Source organism: Chamaea fasciata, unplaced genomic scaffold, assembly GCF_029207755.1.
Source record: "Chamaea fasciata isolate MVZ Bird 193981 ecotype frontalis unplaced genomic scaffold, bChaFas1.0.hap1 SCAF_12, whole genome shotgun sequence".
In the NCBI taxonomy this organism is placed as follows: Eukaryota; Metazoa; Chordata; class Aves; order Passeriformes; family Sylviidae; genus Chamaea; species Chamaea fasciata.
The window spans coordinates 22,220,151-22,239,181 of record NW_027094097.1 but is presented as its reverse complement, the minus strand read 5'-3'; the positions used below and the strand labels follow the sequence as shown (position 1 = coordinate 22,239,181).

Sequence of the window (19,031 nt, the reverse complement as noted above, 5' to 3'; positions counted from 1 at the left end):
CCTGGAGGACCCATCCCCTGGCCAGCAGAGACCCAAGCCTGCAAACTCCTGGTGCAATGGATCCACATACCAGGCCCTGGCTGGCACAGAGCCTCCACCGTAAGCAGCCCCTGCCCATCTCACAGACAATGCAAAGGTCCCAGGCACCAACCCAGGCAGATCGTGTTTACCTCGGGTGTGCTGGCTGGCTCCGTCTTCTTTTGTGCTGGTGCGCTCTTGCCTTTGGAATTCTTGTTCGTTTTCTCCTGGGAGGCTTGCCTTCTCTTGGCCGGAATGGCGTGCTGACGCTTTTTAGCTGCATAGGGGACACATGGTTCAGGAGGGCTTTGAAAAGCAAGTAGGCACCTTTCACCACAATGGGCACAGCCTTGGACCCTGGAAGGAACCTGGCACTTCTTCCCCAGTCTGCTGGGCACTGGCAACACTCAGAAGCAGCTCCCTCCCTGCTTCTCTTACCAGCACGCTATCCCATCCTTGATTTTAAAGCCAGCACTACGTCCCTCCTAACAACTGTGCATGCAGGTGACACTGCTTGCACAGGAGTTCCCCATGGATCAAGCCAAGGATTTGTCCTCCAGGACCATTGTTTCCATACACTGCACCCATCCTGCATTCTCATGTGGAGACTTGCAGCCCTGCCCCGCTTGCACCAGCCGTCTCTGCTGAAGCTAAATGCTCCTTGTGGGAAAACCCTGCTGGGACACAGACTCCTTTTCCTTCCGCCAGCTCCCAACCCAGCCAGCTTCAAAAGTGAGCAATGCAAAACTTCCCCCTGCACTGTGGCAGGTCTGGCCTCACCCTGCAGAGCTCAGGCTACCAGCTGCCCAGTAAGCTTCCTAAAAGTCTCTGGTCTCACATGGAGAACAGCCCAACATACACGAGCTGTGTAACCTGACAGTGAGCACAGGTAAATCTCGGGAGACAAGAGCTCATTTGGAGCACGTCTCTGATTGGAAATTCCTCTGGGAGGCTGTCCTTCCCTTCCTCTTGTTCCCAAGGTTACACTCATAGCCAGTCCTCTTGTGCGTAACGAGCCACTTCAGAAGGCTTTTTCCTTGGTAAAGTGGGCAGCAGTTCTGCCTGCTGCCCACGAGAAGCAAGCTTGATTCAGCTTTGAGGAAATAGAAAATATTTGGGAAAGAGACGGGCATGCTTCACCACCCTTAGAAAAATGAACATGTGCCAAGCATGGCAAGCAAAGGGGGATGTCAAAGAATCCCCGACTGAGCCCTTAAAATTGATTTTTTATTTTTTGAAGACCAGCCAGAGATGCACTTCACCCATGTTCCCTAAGAGACCCAAGGACTGAAAAACTGCTGCTCTGAGTGAGCAGAAGTGGACAGTCATGGTGGGTTTCTCAAGCACTGGCTCTGGGTCTGGCATTTTTCCTCACCAGCATTACCTTTGTTTTTGCTTTTCAGCTCCATGGCAGCCTCGGTGCAAAGCTCCCGGGCACGGAGCCCTGCCTGGCTGCCATCATTGGCAATGGCCTCTTTCACCACGGTGTCAAGGGACAAGGGAGCAGCGTCGTAATGGTGACACAGGGCCGCCGCTATCTCTGTCTTTCCTGAGAGAGAGAGGAGGACTGCTTGGTGACACGTGCACATGAGGCATTACAGGGACAGGCCCTGGAAAAATCTCCAACAAGATTTCAAAGTTAAAAGAACAGGGGGAAATCAAGTGTCCCTCCAGGGGAGGCCATGAGGGAGGCAGCTGGAGTGTGGTTACCAGCTCTGAATTCTAGAGCCAGGAGGATCATCTCCACCTCCTGTTCGGCTGAGGTCTTTGCCTTAAGCACCAAGGTCCACCAGGATGTATTTCTCCTGCTTGCCCCTCTCCCTGCAGCCCAGGGCTGCAGCTCACATACCTGCCAGGGGTGGCCCGTGGACAATGACAACAATCCCTTTGTCCTGCTGTGCTTCACACCTCTCTGAAGACTGGTCAATGCCCAGGTGGCGAATGACAGCTCGAGAGATAGGATTCCCAGTCGCTTTCACCGTGGCCTCAGGATAGAATGGGACAGCCCTGTGATGTGCTGCAGTGAAAAACCAGGAGAAAAGGTCAGCCTCCTGCCTACCTTTGATCCTCATCATCCTCCCAATCTGCTCAGATCCCGGAAAAGGAGACTTGGTGAAAGCAACATGAGCTTGTTCTTTTGTTGCTAGGAAAGTGCAAATATAAAAGAGCCAGTGATATTAGACCTGGTTCTACTGGCTGAAGAACTCATCCAATCCTAGTCTTTGTGAATATCCCGATTATTTCCCCAGTCTATGGCAGGCAGATAGGAGCTTGCTTTGGCTACACTCAGGGTTGGTAGAGGATGCCCCAGTCCTTCACCCAAGAGTTCCTCCACCAAGCTGGGGAACAGGCAGTTTTTAAAAGCATGGGCTTTCCCTGAAGGTGACAGAGTTCAGGGTATATGGGCTGGACTCCCTGCTGCGACCACAGTCAAAACAGACACCGCCAAACCCTCACTGTTTTCCTGACCTGGTTCTGTCTTGCCCATGGCCTCAGCCTCAGCCTCAGCCTCTGCCATGGCCTTGACCTCTTCCTGTTGTGCATTCAGCCTCTTCTGTGCTTCATAGTACTCCAGCAGCTCTGGGGGCAGCGTCTCGCCCACGGCACGGGGAGGCATTAGAAACTTCTTCTGGTACTCAGACCCCACTGCCGTCCGCAGGATCTGTGTGCGCAGGGAAGAGAAACCATCCGCAAGATTCCTTCTCTGGCCTTTCATCACACACGCTCAACAAACCCGTTTTCTGTCTCCTCTCTTCCTCCCAACAACACAAACTATTGAAGTCCTCCCACAGCATGTCAGCAGAGTTGGCTTTCCCTGGGGATTGCCTCCGTCTCCCTGGCACAAGCCTGGGAATGCTGGAGTGCTGTGAAGCTTGGGCAGCATGTACATGGGGACCAGACCTGCCTTCTCACCTTCTCCTCCTCAAGGTACTGCTCATCAAAATCCAGGGAGTAAAACTCAATGGGGAAGTTGCATGGGTTCTTCACCACCACTGTGGCCTGCACTCCATAGCTGTCCACCAGCACCCATCCCATCTCTAGTGCTGGGGGGCTGAACTCCAGCCGTGGCTCCAGACCTTGTCCTGACAGGTGCAGCATTAAGCAATTGCTGCTCTCACAAATTTTAAGCTTCAGCTTATTCTTGTAAGACCTCTGAAAAGAGAAAAGTGAAGAAAACTCATCCATGAAGTCCCAGGTGACGGGACCCCAGATACAACGCTTTCTCCAAGGTCAGGGTGTTCCCAGTCCCTCCAAGGTGAATGGAAACCACCAGGTATTTACTGACGCCAGGGACTACAGCGTCTGTAGTAGCCTGGGGCTGAGTAACTGGGAGGAATCCTGGTGTGCACTGTAACTGGGTATTTGGGTATCAGATGGATCTACAATGGACTGTCAGATGTTTTCACCTAGCCATGCAGGAGCGCAGTGCTCATGAGAAGGGCCCTCGGGGTTACAGTGTCCAGACACAGTCCTGGCACTGCTGCATCAGGCAAACGCCAGCTCCAGGAGAGAGGCAAATGAGCTCTCACCGGCTAGAAATAAGGATCATCTTCTCTGCTTAGTGTCTGGCTCTGGTCAAAGCCAGACACAAGATGGTTATGTCTCTGGAGCAATTAAAAGATCCCTGGGACTGCCTGCAGGCACAGAAGCACTTGTGTCCATACCGGTACAGGCCGTCAGTTTCCAAGACCCAGCGGCCACAGGCAAACTACTTTTGGGAACGCTCCATCCTTTAAGTTGAATCCCCAGCTGCATGGGAATGTGCAGGCAGGCCAGAGCCCCAGGGACTGCTGGAAGCACAGCACTACAGGTGACTGTCCTGCTGTGCCCAGGAAGGTGTCTGGTGGCTGTTTTGTCTGTCAGTTCTGCAGCAGGATGAGCCTAGACTGACCATTCCAGGATTATCCTCTGCGAGTGTGCAGCTGCTCTGCACCGAGTGTCGCAGCTGCAAATACAGCCGGGCAAGGGGGAGGCTGAGGGGAGTTGGGCGCATCCCTCCCGTGTGCCGAGAGGCAGCCACAGAGCCCCGATGCTCTCTGTGCAAGCTCCCTGTGGGCATTTCAAAGCACATCTCACGGCAATGCTCTGTGGGGTGAACTGAGCCACGCTGAGTAGCTGAGTACGGGGCCTGCAGAAAGCTCCCTGCCAAGGCAGAGCTCAGAGCACACTCTCGGCACCAGGCCCTCCTTTCGGCCTCCTGGGCTGACACCTGCCAATCTCACCTCCTCCTTCGGTGTAAACCGGATTTTCAAGTCCTGCCAGCTTCCTGCATCAAGGGTTCCTTTGCAGGGCATCACTTCAAAGGGACAGGGCTCATCCTCCAGTGCCTGCTTCTTCTGAGGTAGGGCTGGTGGCCTGCGTTTGCGTTGATTGCTCTGGGCACAGAAACAAATCCTGTCAGGTCTCCTGGGTCTGCGAGGACAGAGCCTCAGTTCCTGCAGTGCTCTGAGACACTGATACGGTGCTGAGAGCACCCACAGCCAAAACAAGCGTGGCCCCCATAGCCTAGAGCTGGAGGGAAAACCTGTAGACAGGGCAGGCAGAGAGGGAACTAGAGTCCTCAGAGGAGGGCGAATGGGTGAAGGTGCTAGAAAAGCAAAGCATCAGCTAATGGAACAGGTCCAGGCAAACCAGCCTTGATCTGACCCTCAGAAGCTTCCTCAAACACGCTGTAGACCCAAGTGCTCAGGCAGCCACAGGAGTAGAAAGGGCAAGAGACACAAAGAAAACCCAACCAAGAAGTTACGTGTTCAATGTTGCCCGTGCTTTACCTCCATTACAGGCTGGATGCCAGTAATAAACCAAGTGCAGGGGACATGGAACCAGTTGTAGAGCCGGACTGTCTCAGTCTGGCACTGCCCAACGAGGGTATCCGAGAACTTCAGAGTGTTGTTTGAAAGTCTGAGTGACAGTTCAACGACAGCGGCATGGAGGCGGATGTGAGACCTGGGGCCTTTTTCTACCTGGAGAAGGACAGAGAATTCAGCGGAGGGCGCAGGTGACAGCTGCTGCGGTGCCCAGCCTGCTGCCTGCCCCAAGAGCTGTGGTACCTTGATGGGCAGCAGCACATCCACGTCACCCTGTGGGCGGCAAGCACTTTCAAAGCACACTTCAAATGTCACGGTGTGCCTGGGAGGCAGGTTCTCCATTTGGTCCAGGTCCACACTGAAACCTTGAACAGATGAAAACAAAGCAGCTGAGATACACAAGAGACATGAAATGTGTCACAAGCATGTTTAAGGCCCTACAGGTGTCCTGGCTGAGAGGTCTGGGAAAACGCCCCTGCCGTGCGGTGACCTGGACAAAAACGTAAAAGAGGGCACCGGTGAACAGCCCTCAGACACAGCGAGCCTCTGTGTGATGGAAGCACAGCCTTGCCTCAAGGCCTCTTTTGGAAGCCTCTTTTCATCCACCAGAGGATCTCACAGGCTGTTTCCTCAATAAAGGCTTAACACAAGTGCTGTGACAGTGTGAACTCCAAACAAAGCACTTCCAAAACACAGCAGACCCCACTGGTTCACAAAACAAGCCCACAGAGTGCCCAAAGAAACTTCATGCTGGTGGGAGCCAAGGGCAGAAGATGCTGAGAGGTGACCGGGCTGATGAGCCCATCTGGCCCCTGCACTGAAGCGTTAGGGCAGTCACAGGCAGGCCAGGTCCCTGGGCATGGCTGGCCAGGAGAATTGAGACTCTGAAGCTCCCAGCAGGGCCACTGAGAAGAAAAAGCTCAAAAACCTCCCCAAGTTCAGTGGTTTAAGCTAATCTGTCTGAGACACCTTCTTCAAGCCCACAGGAAGTGTCTCCAGCACTGCTTACCTGTGTCCTGCAGGACAGACACATCCATCCGGAAGGACAAAAGCATCTCCCCAGGGTTGGTGATCTCCAGAGTGCGTCTCTCAGTGCAGCCCTTAAATACAGACCCCAGGTCCAGGACATACTCAAGCGGCTCAATGCTGGAAGAAGGAGTAAGGACAGTCCTTAAACCACAGCCTGGCTACAGCTTCAGTGGATGGAAGACACAAATAAAGGGGATAATTCTGTATTCATTGCTGTAAAAACTCAGCTCAAGCATACGAAACCCGAGGCCTGATCACCTGGCAATGACTTTGGGAAATCAGGAGGAGTGCAGGTCCTAGGTTTTATCAGCTACCCATGGTAGCTGAAACTAAAATTAGTTTAAAATGGACACTGGTCGCAGCTCCTCTGCCATGAAAAGCCAGTAGAGGTGAGTACACTGGGCCTCCACTGGTCTCAATGAAACTGCTTAGCCTCGTGTACAGCCTGAGCCTGAAATTGCCTCAGGGCCTAGAAGAAAGATTTGCCCGCACCGGAAATCTTCATTGTTCTGCAACCAGATCACATGATCTGTTCTGCAGAGCATCTTCCTCCTGAATGGAAGCCTCCTGTGCTTGTGCTGCATCATGATGGCGCAAAGGGAACAGACCAAGGAACCTAGATAAGCCCTGCCACCCCACCAGGATTCGAGCCATCTGAGTCTGCATTTTAAAGTGTTTGCTGACATGTGCAGTTCCCTTCTCCGTTCGTCTCGTGTGCTCTGTTAGCTGGAACCAAGACATCAGCTGGGAGTTGTCTCTTTTAGAGCTAGTCAGCAGGGACAGAAGTTATGTGGCCTGGAAGGGCTTGAAGGTCTGTGCTGGGTCCCCTCAGCTGCAGGGACAGAACCCCACACCTGTGGGGAGCCGAGCAGTCCAAAGCTCAGCGTGGTGCTGGGGAAGGGAGGACACTCCTCTGCTCAGATGTAGCCTGTCAGCCACCGGGACCAGACCCTTTCTGAAGTCCCCGGCTATTCCCCAGCTGTGCAGACACAAGGAGCTCTCAGGAGAAGGAGACATTGCTGGATGTTCCCCACGGGGCACCTGGAGATGGGGATGGGAATCCTTACTCACTTGATAAGACTCTGGAGCAGCTCCTTGTCAGGAAACCCGCTCTTCGGGAGATGGGATGAGAGCTTTTGCTGCACCTCCAAACCAGCCTTCTCTGCCATCTTTATCTGCGCCTGGGTGTCTGTCTGAGAAAAGGGAAGACAGTGGCTGCTTAGCAAAGGTCCTTCCCAAGGCCCAGCTTGCACCTGAGAAAGGATCCCACCCTGCTGCTGTTGAGAGGGGCTGTGGGGTCCTCCTGTCTGGCTGCTCAGTGTCCGTGACACCTCCTGCTCTTAGCCAGGACCTCATCTCCAGGGAAGTCACTCCCACATCTTTGCCTGCCCAGCCACTGTTGGCAAAGCTGATCTGGCCGGGCAGACAGACAAGCCAGGAACCTTCCAGAGCTCCAGATCCTTGCTTGCCCCCAGCCAGTACCAAGGCAGCTTGGACAAAAGCTGTCTTGAAAGGGAACCGGGAAAGCCTTGGAAGCCTTGTGTCTTGAAAGGCACAGCTTGGAAGCTGGTGCCTTGTGGAGATGAGCACGGCCAGCACAGTCCCAGGGCACAGTCAGGCACCTACTGTACAGGTCTGTAAATCTGACAGGGCTTGGGTTGGGACCAGCAAACTCCCCAGAAATGACCTGCATCTCCTTCAAAGCGCCATCAACTCCATCCCTTGAGCATGGCCTTCAGGATCTCTCCCTGGGGTAGCCAGGAAGCTGGTGCAACACCAGAAGAGACCATGACCAGAGTGGCAGCCCTAGGGGCAATGCTGAGGTGACACATGGCTGTAAAGTGGGCAGGGAGGTCCCAAATGCCATCGGGGCACCAGGAAGCTGCTGTGGGCTGCAAGGGGCTCAGGTGACACAGAGAGGGTGGCATGTGCCAAACTGGGCTGCAGCTGTTCTTACTGTATCGCCAGAGCCAAGCAAGCCGGGCTTCCGGTTCTCAGTCTTCGGATTCCGAGTCTTCGAGGTCTGAGTCTTTGAGGTCGGAGTCACTGGGGGCTGAGACTTCGAGGTCTTAGTCTTCGGGCTCTGAGTCTTCGTCACAACAACTGATTCTTTCCTTTGACTTTGTTGTTGCTGCTGTTTTACATGCCGTTCCAATGGCTCCTCATACTTTTCATTTCCTGAAGGAAGAAAACATCCACAAAGAGAAGTGTGAGCAAAGTGCCAATCCCATTAAAGCTGGGAAGTCCCTGCCTCCCAACACTGGTTCCTTCCAGAAAGAAATCCCTCAAGCCCTCTATGGAAAGTGGATGCTGCTGCTCCTCTCTGCATCCTCACCCATCTTCCTCCCCACAGAGGAGCATCGCATCCCCTGCAATGTCACACAAATCCAAGCCTGCCAGAAGCCCTGCCAGCCTCTCTTAGAGCTTTCCCAAGCCTTTCAGTCTAGCCATCACCCTTCAGAACCCTGCCAGATGTGCTGGCAAGCTCTGCAGGATGGTTCCTGGGACAGAGCCCACATGGGATCCTTGCTCAAGACTCATGAAGCAACCAGAGAGCTTGAGTTGCTCTGGGAGTCCTGCAACCCTCCAGGCTTGCTGGAGGTGGGCACGAGCTGCCCCGTGGGCATATGGTAGGGAACAAAACCAGAGGGGCCCCTCCTGGAGGCAGACAGGCAGTGCCCACCTTTGATGTTCCAGGGCAGGTTCACACTAAACACGGGAAAGGATGCTTCTCCTTTCAGACGGATACTTTCTGGCTCCAGGTCACCCACTTTGAGGTGGTAAGTCCTGCTGAAAGCTCCTGGTAATCCTGGCACGTAAGAAAAATTCAGCTCTTGCGTCTCGCCTGGTGCAATGGAGCCCTGCAGGGACAGAAGAGAGAGGGAATGCATCAGAGTTTGATGGGGAATGGTTCAGGGGACAGACAGGCTGAGAAGACAGGTTCTCATCTAGAAGAAGCCATCAAACCACACCACCATCATGATAAATACATTACAGTGTTGGCTTTTGCAACTGTTAGAGTAAACACTATAAGTTTTATAATGTTGACTTTTGTAAAAGAAGTTTTGCTAAAGTTTAGAGTTCTTTTAATTCAATTCTTTTTTTGTGATACCAATGCTGGTGAAGAATTGTTGTAATATTAACATTTAGCCAACGAAGGAATTGAAGCCTGTTGAATGTGTCAAAAAGTAACAAAGGACCAGGACTAGGACAACCGCATATGCTCCAAAAAGGCCGGACGGAGAAGGAACTCTGTTAAAACGTTGGAATATAAAGAACTGCTTGTAAATACGCACTGGGCTAATGCAATACCCCGGCTATACAAGGGGTGTTGTGTTGACTGGTGTGTGCCTCTGGCTGCAGCTAATGTGGCTAAGCAGGCAGTGCTGTTCCTTCTGCTTAGCAGGCAGTGCTGTTCCTTCTGCTTTATTGACTTTGTCTCCTATTGTCTCACACTAAATTTTCTTGAAATTTTAACTGATGAGTGGGCTTTGCTTCTCACACCTCCTACCTTCCTTGTGCCCAAAAGATCGAGCCACTGACCCGGGGGTGCAGTGTGTCCTCCCAAGAGCTCATCTGCCTGCAGCCCCAGCACAGCCTGATGTGATGTGAGCACAGCTCTGCTGCTCATGGGGTTCGCCCTCTGCCAGCAAGAGCCCGCCTCAACAAGAAAAGGCTTTTTTTGCTATGGAAGAGAAGTCCCCGCACTCAGCAGGGCCAGCAGCTCCTCCCATCCCTTGTAGGACAGGCATGAAGAAATGGGAAAGCAAATCGGCTCCCTCTTCCCACTGCAAGGAGGGACAAAGGCAGGAGTGCTGCTTCGGCTCAAAGACACCCAGGCAGGACTGAGAAGCCTGGACAAATGGTGGGATGACGCTGCAAATTTTTCTCATCACTCCTCCAGCCCTGCTGCTCCCCGGCCCCCTCACTGCCCCACAAAGCCTCTGCACAGCACAAAGCTGCAGGAGGCAGGGACCAGCAGGCCTACTGAAGGGCTATGTAAGTGGTTCTTAGCCCTGGCAGTGGGGAGGCAGGGCAAAGGACAATGTCCTGTGTGATCACACAGCCTGGGTAAGGCGACCCTCAGAAACGCTCCAGTGCCAGCAGCCTGAGATCTCAGCCGTCGGGGTCCCCAGAGTGACTGTGAGGTGCGGTGGTGTGGTTTTTATCATGAGTTTTAATGTAAGATAGTTGTTCTTTGTACCCTGGTTCAGTGCCGTTGTATTTTTAGGTCCTTTTTGTTACAAATTGTAAGCTTCTCCCTCAGCCTGCCCCACATACAACCCCTGTTTGGTTCACCTTTCCCGCCTTGGTTACCTGTCCACCATTCGTCGGGAAACCCTCCCACCCTGCCAGTCACCCAGGGCCTGTCCCCCGGGTCCAGAAGCTTCGAAGGGAGATCTCTGGCGACTGGCTGGATTGGAAGCTTTCCCCTCCTTCCTTCGGATCATTGGTATTTAATGTTAATGCTTGTTACGTCAGTAGACACTCCCCAGTTATACCCCACTGGTTGCACGTGGACCCACCCTGAGCTTCCAGCCACTGTATAAAACCCTCTCCCTCCTGAGATTCAGGGTCTCCCTGAAGCACCGGTCGCAGGCTGAGGGCTCCCTCCTTCCTACCAATAAACCCAAGTTGCAGTCAGGCCTCTTGAGAGTCCCGTCTTTCTTCCTCCGCATTCCCAACGTGGCAGGGCAGGTCGGCAGCCAAGATCCCACATTTCTATAGATCGTGTGCGGGCGTGTCGGGGCTAGCCGGCCGTGGGAGGACACGCACCGCCGCAGTGGGGAACCAATTCCAGTTTTATTTGTGCCTCACCGTATGTTATAAATCCATTTTCTGACACGGGGTGAAAAATTACTACAGGGGCTGCAGTCGCGTTGGGAGCCTTAACACACTCCAGGCGTGGAGGAGGTTGCAAGGAGAAGATGCAGGCAGGCCCCGTCTCGGGGGGGCTGCAAGCGACCTCTCCCTTGGGGGAGGGCAGACCGCGAAGCCCGGGGAAACTTTGCCCGTCTGACTAAATCTTCCTAGAAGGGCTGAATTACGGGAGGAATCTCGGCGCACAAAAGCAGTTAACGCTGCCAATTTCCCCCCGCCATTTTTGGTTGTGGTCGTGCCGGGAGCACCTGGAGGGCCCGGCTCCCTGCAGAGCCGCTCCTTCCCCGCCTGCCTACCCCGCTGTCGCCGCTTCCCCGCCGGCCACGGCCCCGCAGCGCTCCGCCGTTGCCCCGCGGGAGCAGCCGCCGCGCCGGCCGTGCCCAGCCGCAGCTGCGGAGCCCGGACGCCGCAGCCCGCGGGACCGCCGCGCCTGCCGCGGGCGCGGAGCGCGCCCAGCCCGCCGCGGCAGCACGCTCGGGGCGCTGGCCGCACACGGGCTCCTGCTCCAGCCGCCGAGCAGGACGCCGACACAGCGCCCCAGGCTTCCAGCGGTACCGCTCTGTCCCTGGCTTCTGTTACTCCCTCTGTTGTTCATTCATTTTTCTCTCTCTGCTCTCTTTTCTGTCCCCTTCTGGTCGGGGCCGTACCCTTTCTTTACCAATTTCCAGATGTAATATTTGCTGCGTTTGTGCCTTATTTTCGCCCGAGAAATCTATCAAAAAGAATTCTCCTCTGCTCCCCTTACAGCGGGACGGGACAGTGACCAACACACTTGTGCCTTCCGCCGGTGTCTGCCGTGAGACAGCAGAGCCACCCGCCAGCCAAGGCCGTGGGGGAGTCTATCAGGACAGCACTTGTCTGACCTTCTCTGCCCCCAGCAGAAATCGCTCACACCCTTCTCTCTCTCATGGCTGGGTTTGGGGTATTCCCCTCTGACTTTTTTGTCCCTTTCCCCCCCCGCCCCCTCTTTTTTCCCTTTAACGCTCTCCTGGGCCACCCGACACAGGGCTGGGGTGAGTCACTTGTGCTACTTACTGCGGTGGGCTTGACCAGAAACACACCAGGCAGATCCTGGTCTGCAGTGCTAGGGTTTAGCACCTAGCTGAATTCCATATTGCAGGTGTTCTCCAGGGTGACCGTGGTGTGATGAATTTCATTAAACATCTGGAGAGAAAGCACAGGAGCAGGAAGTTACAGACCCAGGCCTGCGGCTGGGAATTTCCTTCCTCTCTCCCGGGGTTGAAAGCAGACCTGGGAGCAGGGACCAGGGAGGAGATACGGGCCCTTGGGAAGCTGGGCAAGCCCCAGGCCCAGGGCACCTGCACAGGACCAGGGAGCTCTGGCAGCACACAGACATGTGGTGACGACCACGTGAGGGCCAGTAATAAATGAACCAGGGGACACAGGCCCTCTGTGCTCTCAGGGGCCACCAGCTGCCAGGAGAAACAAAGGAGGTGGCACTGAGGTGCGTGAGATGAATCCAAGAGTTAGGAGGTTAAAGAAAGGAAGTTGTTGGTTCTTGCGTGTTGTTGTTTGGATTGTTTGGATTTGTTCAGGTCCTGTTGTTGGGTGTTGCTGTGAGCTGGGAGAGGGGCAGGGTTGAAGACCTGACTAAAAGGCAGTAGGATGAGAGGGGAGGGGACAGAAGAGTTGGCGGTCAGAGAGAATGGAAGTTCCCGAGTACCATCCGATGGGAAGGAGGACAGGGACCACCCTGGCCGGGTAAAAAAGGGATAAAAGAAGCCGTTTTGGTGAAAGGGGTGTGTGTGCTGGGCTCCCGGCTCTCGGGGAGGGAGACACACCCGGCTCAGCTGAATTGTTACTAATGAACAGTTTTCTTTTGCTTCGATGACTTTGTCCCCATTGAATTGTATCTAAAAGTCAGTGCATTTCTAAGACAGGCATTCTAGAAGAAAAGGCACCTGCACGCAAGTATTGGCAAGCAACAAACATGCAACAAGGAAGTCACACAGGGCAACACAGACAGGGCCAGCAGCTGAAAATATCTGTGGGCTTTCAACTGAAAGAGAGTGAAGTGGGGATTCTTCTGGGACAGTCTCTGCAACTGTAGTGACTGGAAGCCCAAATTCTTCCCCTGATTATTGTGTGGGTTAAGCAAGAGCTTTATACAAGAGCATCTCCTTGGAGGTCAGGCTTTGGGAATGGATCAGCAGAGGGATGTCTCAGGGACATGTCCCTCAGAGCATCCCCACTGGGACCCTGCCTGCCCCAGGAGGCAGTGTTTCTCAGGGTACCTTTCTCAACATTTTGGGGAGGCTTGGAGATGACCATTTGAAGCCAGCTTGGATGCCAGATTTGTCCCTCAAAGGTTGTACTTCCAAGCCGCAGGCCAACAAAGGGGCTGGGAAGGGGAGGGAGGCCTGGACTGAGGCGGGCAGGAACCCGCTGGCCGTGGTTGCAGGGCAGGGAGCTGTGCCAGGGACATGTGGGGTACCTGTAAGCCGCAGTCAATCTCCCGGGAGCTCAGCAAGTAGCTGACACGTGAGGCCTCCCCGGTCAGCTTCACCTTGTAGGTGGGGCCTCCCTCCACGTGGCACAGCGCCGTGACACGAGCGATGGTGTCGAGAAGGCCAAAGAAGGTGAAGGAGGCCTGCTGTGTCTCTCCTGGCTGCAGCACACCCGACACCGGCAGGATACTGAAAACCTGGACGGAGGACAGGAGAGATTGAGGTGTTGAGCATGGAAATGGATGCAGAAGAGCTTCTTGGAGCAAAGTGCAGCTGTAGCCAGAGGGGGCTGTTCCTCAAATACAGCCAGAATCATCCTAATCTCATCTTGTATCCATGCCAGTGACCAGTGGAGGGACCATGGGGAAAATCTTCTCCCATACTCGCAGATCAATGCATTAATTAATACACTACATTAAAGTGAACTGGGATGTGTCCTGGCAGTAGAAATTCTCTCTGATGCACAACTTGCCCTTAAAAAGCATTTCTTACTGCTTTTAGAAAAGGAGGCGACTCAGAGCCAGAGCTCTTGGAGCTCAGGGAAGGATTCCAGCCCAGCTCATCTGACTCCTGAGGCTTTCCCCGCCCCGCTCTGATTTCTATGCTGCTTTCTCAACGTGCTCCAGCAAAAATTTCCTAAGGACCACCTGATGAGGTCCAAGGGGAGCAATGCCCTCCATCGGTGCTGCACAGCGTCCTTGGACAGCCCTACAACATGTCCTGCACAGCCTCTCTAACAACCAGTTGCTTCAGCAGCACTTTGCGATGGGTCCGGAGGGATGTGAGGCCCCGCTGTGGGCAACGCTGATGGCCACCAGTGGGACTGGGAGCTACAGCCCTGCTTGCCACACTGGAAAAGTGGGAGTGAGACAGATTCCTTCTTACCTTCTCAGTTTCGAGGGGAGTGTACCCTAAGTCCATGAAAAAGGTGACTCCCTCCAACCCTGGTGGGACGTAATACTTCTCCCAAGTACGTGGTGGCACCTGAAAAACAAGCCATTTTCTATGCTAGGAAGAAGAGACAGCCACTTTGCAAAGTCTCATTTTGTAAGACAGCTTCAGAGCCACCACTGCGATACCAGCTCTTGGGTGAAGAGAGAGATCTGGAAAGAGGTCGTCTGGCTGGGTCGGGAAGAGGGTACATGGAGATCAGGACTCATCACAGCTTGCTCTGGGAAGGAAGCTGGAGGTCTTATCATCATGATGCAGACAAAAGCCTCATCTTACATTGTGAAGAAAACAAGGCAAAAAACCCACACTCAACACAGCATCTGAGCAGGTTTCTCCAAGGAAAACTCTCCTGTTTCTCCCTCCCACACACCCCATGTCCAGCCACCGGCCCTGCTGCCCAGCCCGCTCTCAGGGCACAGGACAGCAGGGCGGCAAAAAGGGAGGTCAGCACGAGCAGGACTTGTTGGTGGCAAGCTAGGGAGGTAACACAAGCAGTAGGTGTACAAGAAAATCTACCTCTGCTCCTGAAGATTGGCCAAGATCCCGTGATTCTTCCAGGGCTGTGGCTGGCTCCTCCGCTTTTCTAATCTTGAAGCGTCTCCACTGAGTTGCCGGCTTATCCAAACGGAATGACACCATCGTCGGTGGTTTGGGTTGGAATTTAGGTGGGCAAAGCTCATGTCTGGAAAAGAACATAACTATGAACAGGGACCTGCAGTGGGAGGAAAGGACACCTGCACCAGTAGCTCCTGCTCAGGATGCAGCCCCTGGGTGGGTGCTGGTGCGTTGAACTGAGAAATGGTTTGATCCAGCCCTTCCCAATCCAGGCTGGAGCAGGTCCCATCTAAAGGTGGCCCAGGGCTGACACTGAGGTAGCAGTGGTGCAGGCAGCTGCAACTGCTCGCAGTGAGGAACTACAGAGGACACGGATTCACACCTCGTGGGGATGCAAAAAAACACAGTGGGAGAGGAAAAGACAGGGAAGGCAAGAAAAAGGGGAGATTTGAGGCACCAAGGGGCAGACGCAGCCAGTGATGAGCCGGCACAGCCCCCCCAGCGCCCAACGCCAGAAACTCTGCGGCTTTACCAGGTATTTATCAGGAATGTTTCCCTGAGAGTGTTGGGGAGGTTGGCTGACATTTTCCAGCACTCCCAGGTGACTCAGGTCACATTCCCCATTTTAAATTGAAGCAGGTGCTCAGGGTAACTCTGCTTGTGTTTCTAATGCCACGTGAGGGACAAAGTTGTGCCGTGCCTGCCTGTCACCCTGCTGAGATACAAGTGCTTCCCACACAGTCAAACACAACCTGGATGCTCCATTCCCAGACAGGCATTCAGTGCCTGCTCCCCAAAGAAAAACTGTCTTTAGCTTTGTAGCTTGTTATCTGAGGCTGGGTTTCATTTCTGCATGAGGCACTCTCTCACCATAACCCCCAAGAGATCCCTAATCATCTGTTCCACTCTCTTTAGTTTTAATGAATGGTTTGAGGCAACTTCCCAGGACCATGGTGCCCAGACAATGTTTTTCACTCTAAAGTAGTGGAGCGAGAGGCAGGGATAGGAGAAGATGTGATGAACAAGTCCTGCTGTCAAGCAGTACAGAACCTATAAGGGACATGTTGCAGTGGGGAAAAGTCAAAGTGAGTAACAAGTGTCACAAAAAGAGGGTCGTGAGGAATCCAAGGTGTCCACTGAAAGCTGACCCCTGGGAAAGAATTTGTCCTGGCACTAAAGGAGTTGTCTCAGAAAAGAAGGAAAGGGAAGGTAACAAGAGGTTCAGCATCAGCCCAGTTGCTAAGTAGCTCTTTCTCTGGTGTTGGGACTTTCTGGGCGTCCTCCAGCACAGCGCAAGGGAGGAAGGCAAGGAGCAGAGAGCAGCTCCTGCAGAGAGGACCCATCCCAAAGCAAGGGGGCCAAAAGGGCCTCCAGCAGCACTGTGGCAGCTGGGACTAGGAGCCCTTCAGCAGGGTGGACAGTGCCTCAGGCCACGGAGGTCTGAGAAAGCAGCCTTTGTCCCAGCTTTCCTTCCCAGGGGAAACCACAAGGAGCACCAAATTGGTGGCAAAGCTATTCCCTGAGCATCCAGCCTGACCGCAGCCGGTCAGTGTTATTTGCACAAGGACAAGGCAGAAGCAGTTTGTCAGCTCCTAGGCAAACAGCTTTGTTCTTTGCAAAGTACTAACAGGACACCAGGAAGAAGAGCTTCAAGGACAGGGCAAAGGTGCACATACCTCAACTTCTTCACATGGTCGTCCATCTGGAATGACCAGTGGTACTTGACGGGAAGTGGGCTGCAGTTGGTCATCTCCAGAGAACGCTCCTGTTTCGTGCCAGCCACGATGCAGCCAAATTCCAGGGTGCTGGGCTGGATTTGGAGATTTGGGAAGTGGGCTTCCCCGCAAAGGGTGATACGCTCCACATAAGGATGGCCCCTGACCATTTCTATCTTCAGGATCTTCATTGTTTTCCAGCTATTAAAATCCCGTCCATAAGCTGGGTCAAATGCGATGTAGAGGTGACAGGTCTGCCCAACGTCCACTGTCACAGGCTGCAAGCAGATGAACAGTAATTAGTCACCTGTGGGATGACATCCCAAGGTCTGACAGCATGAACCAGTAAATGCTCCAAGTGTGACACCAGCATGGGCTTCTCAGTTCATCGTTCATTTCTTTACAGCAAGGGTCTGACTGCGGGCACCACACTCGAGTCCAGGATTCCCTCAGGCTCACGTTTCTGTGCTCAGCAGCAATACAAGGGGTGGCTGCTGGAGAGCTGGGATGCTTTCCAGGAGACACCTTCACGGCATGGCTTGCCCAGACCTAGTTGCCTGCTCCCTTCTCCTTGTGCCTGAGAGCCAGGGTGGATCTTCTCAACTCAGATAAGTTTTTGATTCCTTCAGCAGCTCTGCTGATGCACTTCAGGCCATCCCACTGCTGACGCTACAGATTAAACTTCTTGACTTAAGGACGTCCCAACAGAAGTGCATCACCGCATCCCTCCTCTTCAAACCGCACTGCAGGAGTCCGGGGCTGCTCACCTGGCCATGTGGGAGTGGCTGCTGGTCCTCACTGCAGACCTGAAACGGCTGCTCCAAGTAGAGCATAAGGTCGAGTGGCAGCCGGCAGGTGTTCTTTATAGCCAAAGGCTGGTACTGCAGAGTCAGGACATCACTGGGTTTCTACACAAACAGGAGACAAGGAAAAACAACCTCAGCTAGCCACAGACCTGCTTCTGCTGCATCTCGCAGTTTTCAGTCCCAGAAGTGCACACATTTCTATTTACCCTTTTTATTTGTTTCTACACTTCCAGGAGATTTTTCTTTACAGCAGATGCTTTTCATGTTTAGAAACCACAGCACCCTCTGGGGGACAGGGAAACACTCCCAGGTACAGATGAGGAAATGGGGCCCTGAGAGGAGGCAGCTGCTTGAACAAGATCTACAGCAGAAAGTGATTCCAGACCATTTGTCTCCAGTTTTGTCTCTCTATTGCACAGAGCAGCACTAGATGATCTTCACTCACATACAGCCATTTCTTACAACCTGACTGGCTCATAAAGCAGCTTGTCTGCAGGATGCATCCTGCAGTCCCTGCTACAGGGACAAGGTGTCTGTGGCCTCAAAGCTATGATCAGCCTAGGCTCTTCCTTCCTTGTCTGCATTCTGCTGGGCTTCCTGCATGGTTTAGTGAAACCAGGGAGTTTGGGAAACTAGTTCTGCATGTACTGGTATCAAATAGGTGCCACAGTATGCAATAAATCAGTTTGCGTGTGTGGCGTCAAGCAGAACCCAGGCAGAATCAGGGAGAGCTGAAAAGCTTCTAATTACATCGGAACTGCCTGTTCCAGGGATTCTGTACTTGAGTGGAAACCTGGGAACCAGAGGAGAGGCCTGAAACTACAGAAAGCAACTCATGAAACATCTTCTCTTTTTCAGACAACTTACTGAGAGGGAAGCATGATGCTGGAGTTGGGATCCCGAGACTAAAGGGCACCTGCTCTGCCTCAGTGTTATCATCACTGCAGCTGCAGGGTGTCTGGGGGTGCTTTGAAGCAGGTGAGGCTTAGGGAAATGCACAGAGCTATACCATATAGCTATACCATACAGCATTCATGCCAACAGCAGAGAAGGCAAAGAGACACAGGAGATGCTGGGTTTTTCCTTGTCAGCCTGAGGAATTCACAGGAATCTCCATTTTTTCCCTGCTTTCCTACAGCATCGGTGTACAGACATCACCGTGCCCTGAAGGATCCTCAGAAACCTCCCTTTACCGTGAGCAGAGAAACTGGCATTTCTCTGGAGGTGGCCACGATCCCCCTTGGCAGTGCAGCTGTAACTGCAGTTTTACTTTGGGGACGTTAAATACCAGTCTCATCTCTAAAAGCATCTCCCCTCACTTTACAAAGTGCCTCAGGAAGGGTAAAGAGGGGCTTTTACACAAGCACACCCCGCCCTCAGCCATGCTGTTCAATGCCAGGATGCAATCCAGACACTTACTTACCTTCTCCACCCGGAAAGAGAATTGTCTGGCTGATATATTTATAGTGGGATCAATAAACTCGCAGGTAATGGTTGCTTCTATTATCTTCTTCATCGAGCCGCCTGTCCCAATGACAGCTTCGCAGATGGCGTAATTCTGCACCACCTGCATGCAAGAGTCACTTGTCACCAGTGGGTGGTGGCAGGGCATCCAGCAAATGCCCAGCATTGGCTCAGCACCCACCACCCACCACGCGCCCTATTCCTGCCACAGAGTTATGGTCACTGCCCGCTTTTCTTCCAGTGATGCAGCTTATTTATTTTGCACTCAACTGTCTGTAGCACTGCACCCCACTAAGCACAAAAGGCACTTGTGAGAAACTCCCCCCCTTCATATGG

At 53.4% G+C, this 19,031-nt stretch overlaps 1 protein-coding gene across 1 annotated transcript in view; it reads right to left on the bottom strand.

The window, feature by feature from the left end:
- The window catches only part of LOC136295680 (hydrocephalus-inducing protein homolog), a 74,152-nt gene that overhangs the window by 20,981 nt on the left and 34,140 nt on the right, over positions 1 to 19,031 (bottom strand). Inside the window, 19 exon segments of the mRNA XM_066194262.1 lie at positions 171 to 295; positions 1,403 to 1,567; positions 1,868 to 2,035; positions 2,488 to 2,680; positions 2,932 to 3,171; positions 4,242 to 4,394; positions 4,791 to 4,982; positions 5,070 to 5,191; positions 5,836 to 5,972; positions 6,927 to 7,048; positions 7,813 to 8,033; positions 8,539 to 8,716; positions 11,772 to 11,900; positions 13,192 to 13,401; positions 14,090 to 14,188; positions 14,672 to 14,837; positions 16,387 to 16,703; positions 17,193 to 17,333; positions 18,655 to 18,798. Of these exon segments, the coding sequence (XP_066050359.1) occupies positions 171 to 295; positions 1,403 to 1,567; positions 1,868 to 2,035; positions 2,488 to 2,680; positions 2,932 to 3,171; positions 4,242 to 4,394; positions 4,791 to 4,982; positions 5,070 to 5,191; positions 5,836 to 5,972; positions 6,927 to 7,048; positions 7,813 to 8,033; positions 8,539 to 8,716; positions 11,772 to 11,900; positions 13,192 to 13,401; positions 14,090 to 14,188; positions 14,672 to 14,837; positions 16,387 to 16,703; positions 17,193 to 17,333; positions 18,655 to 18,798 (3,222 nt within the window).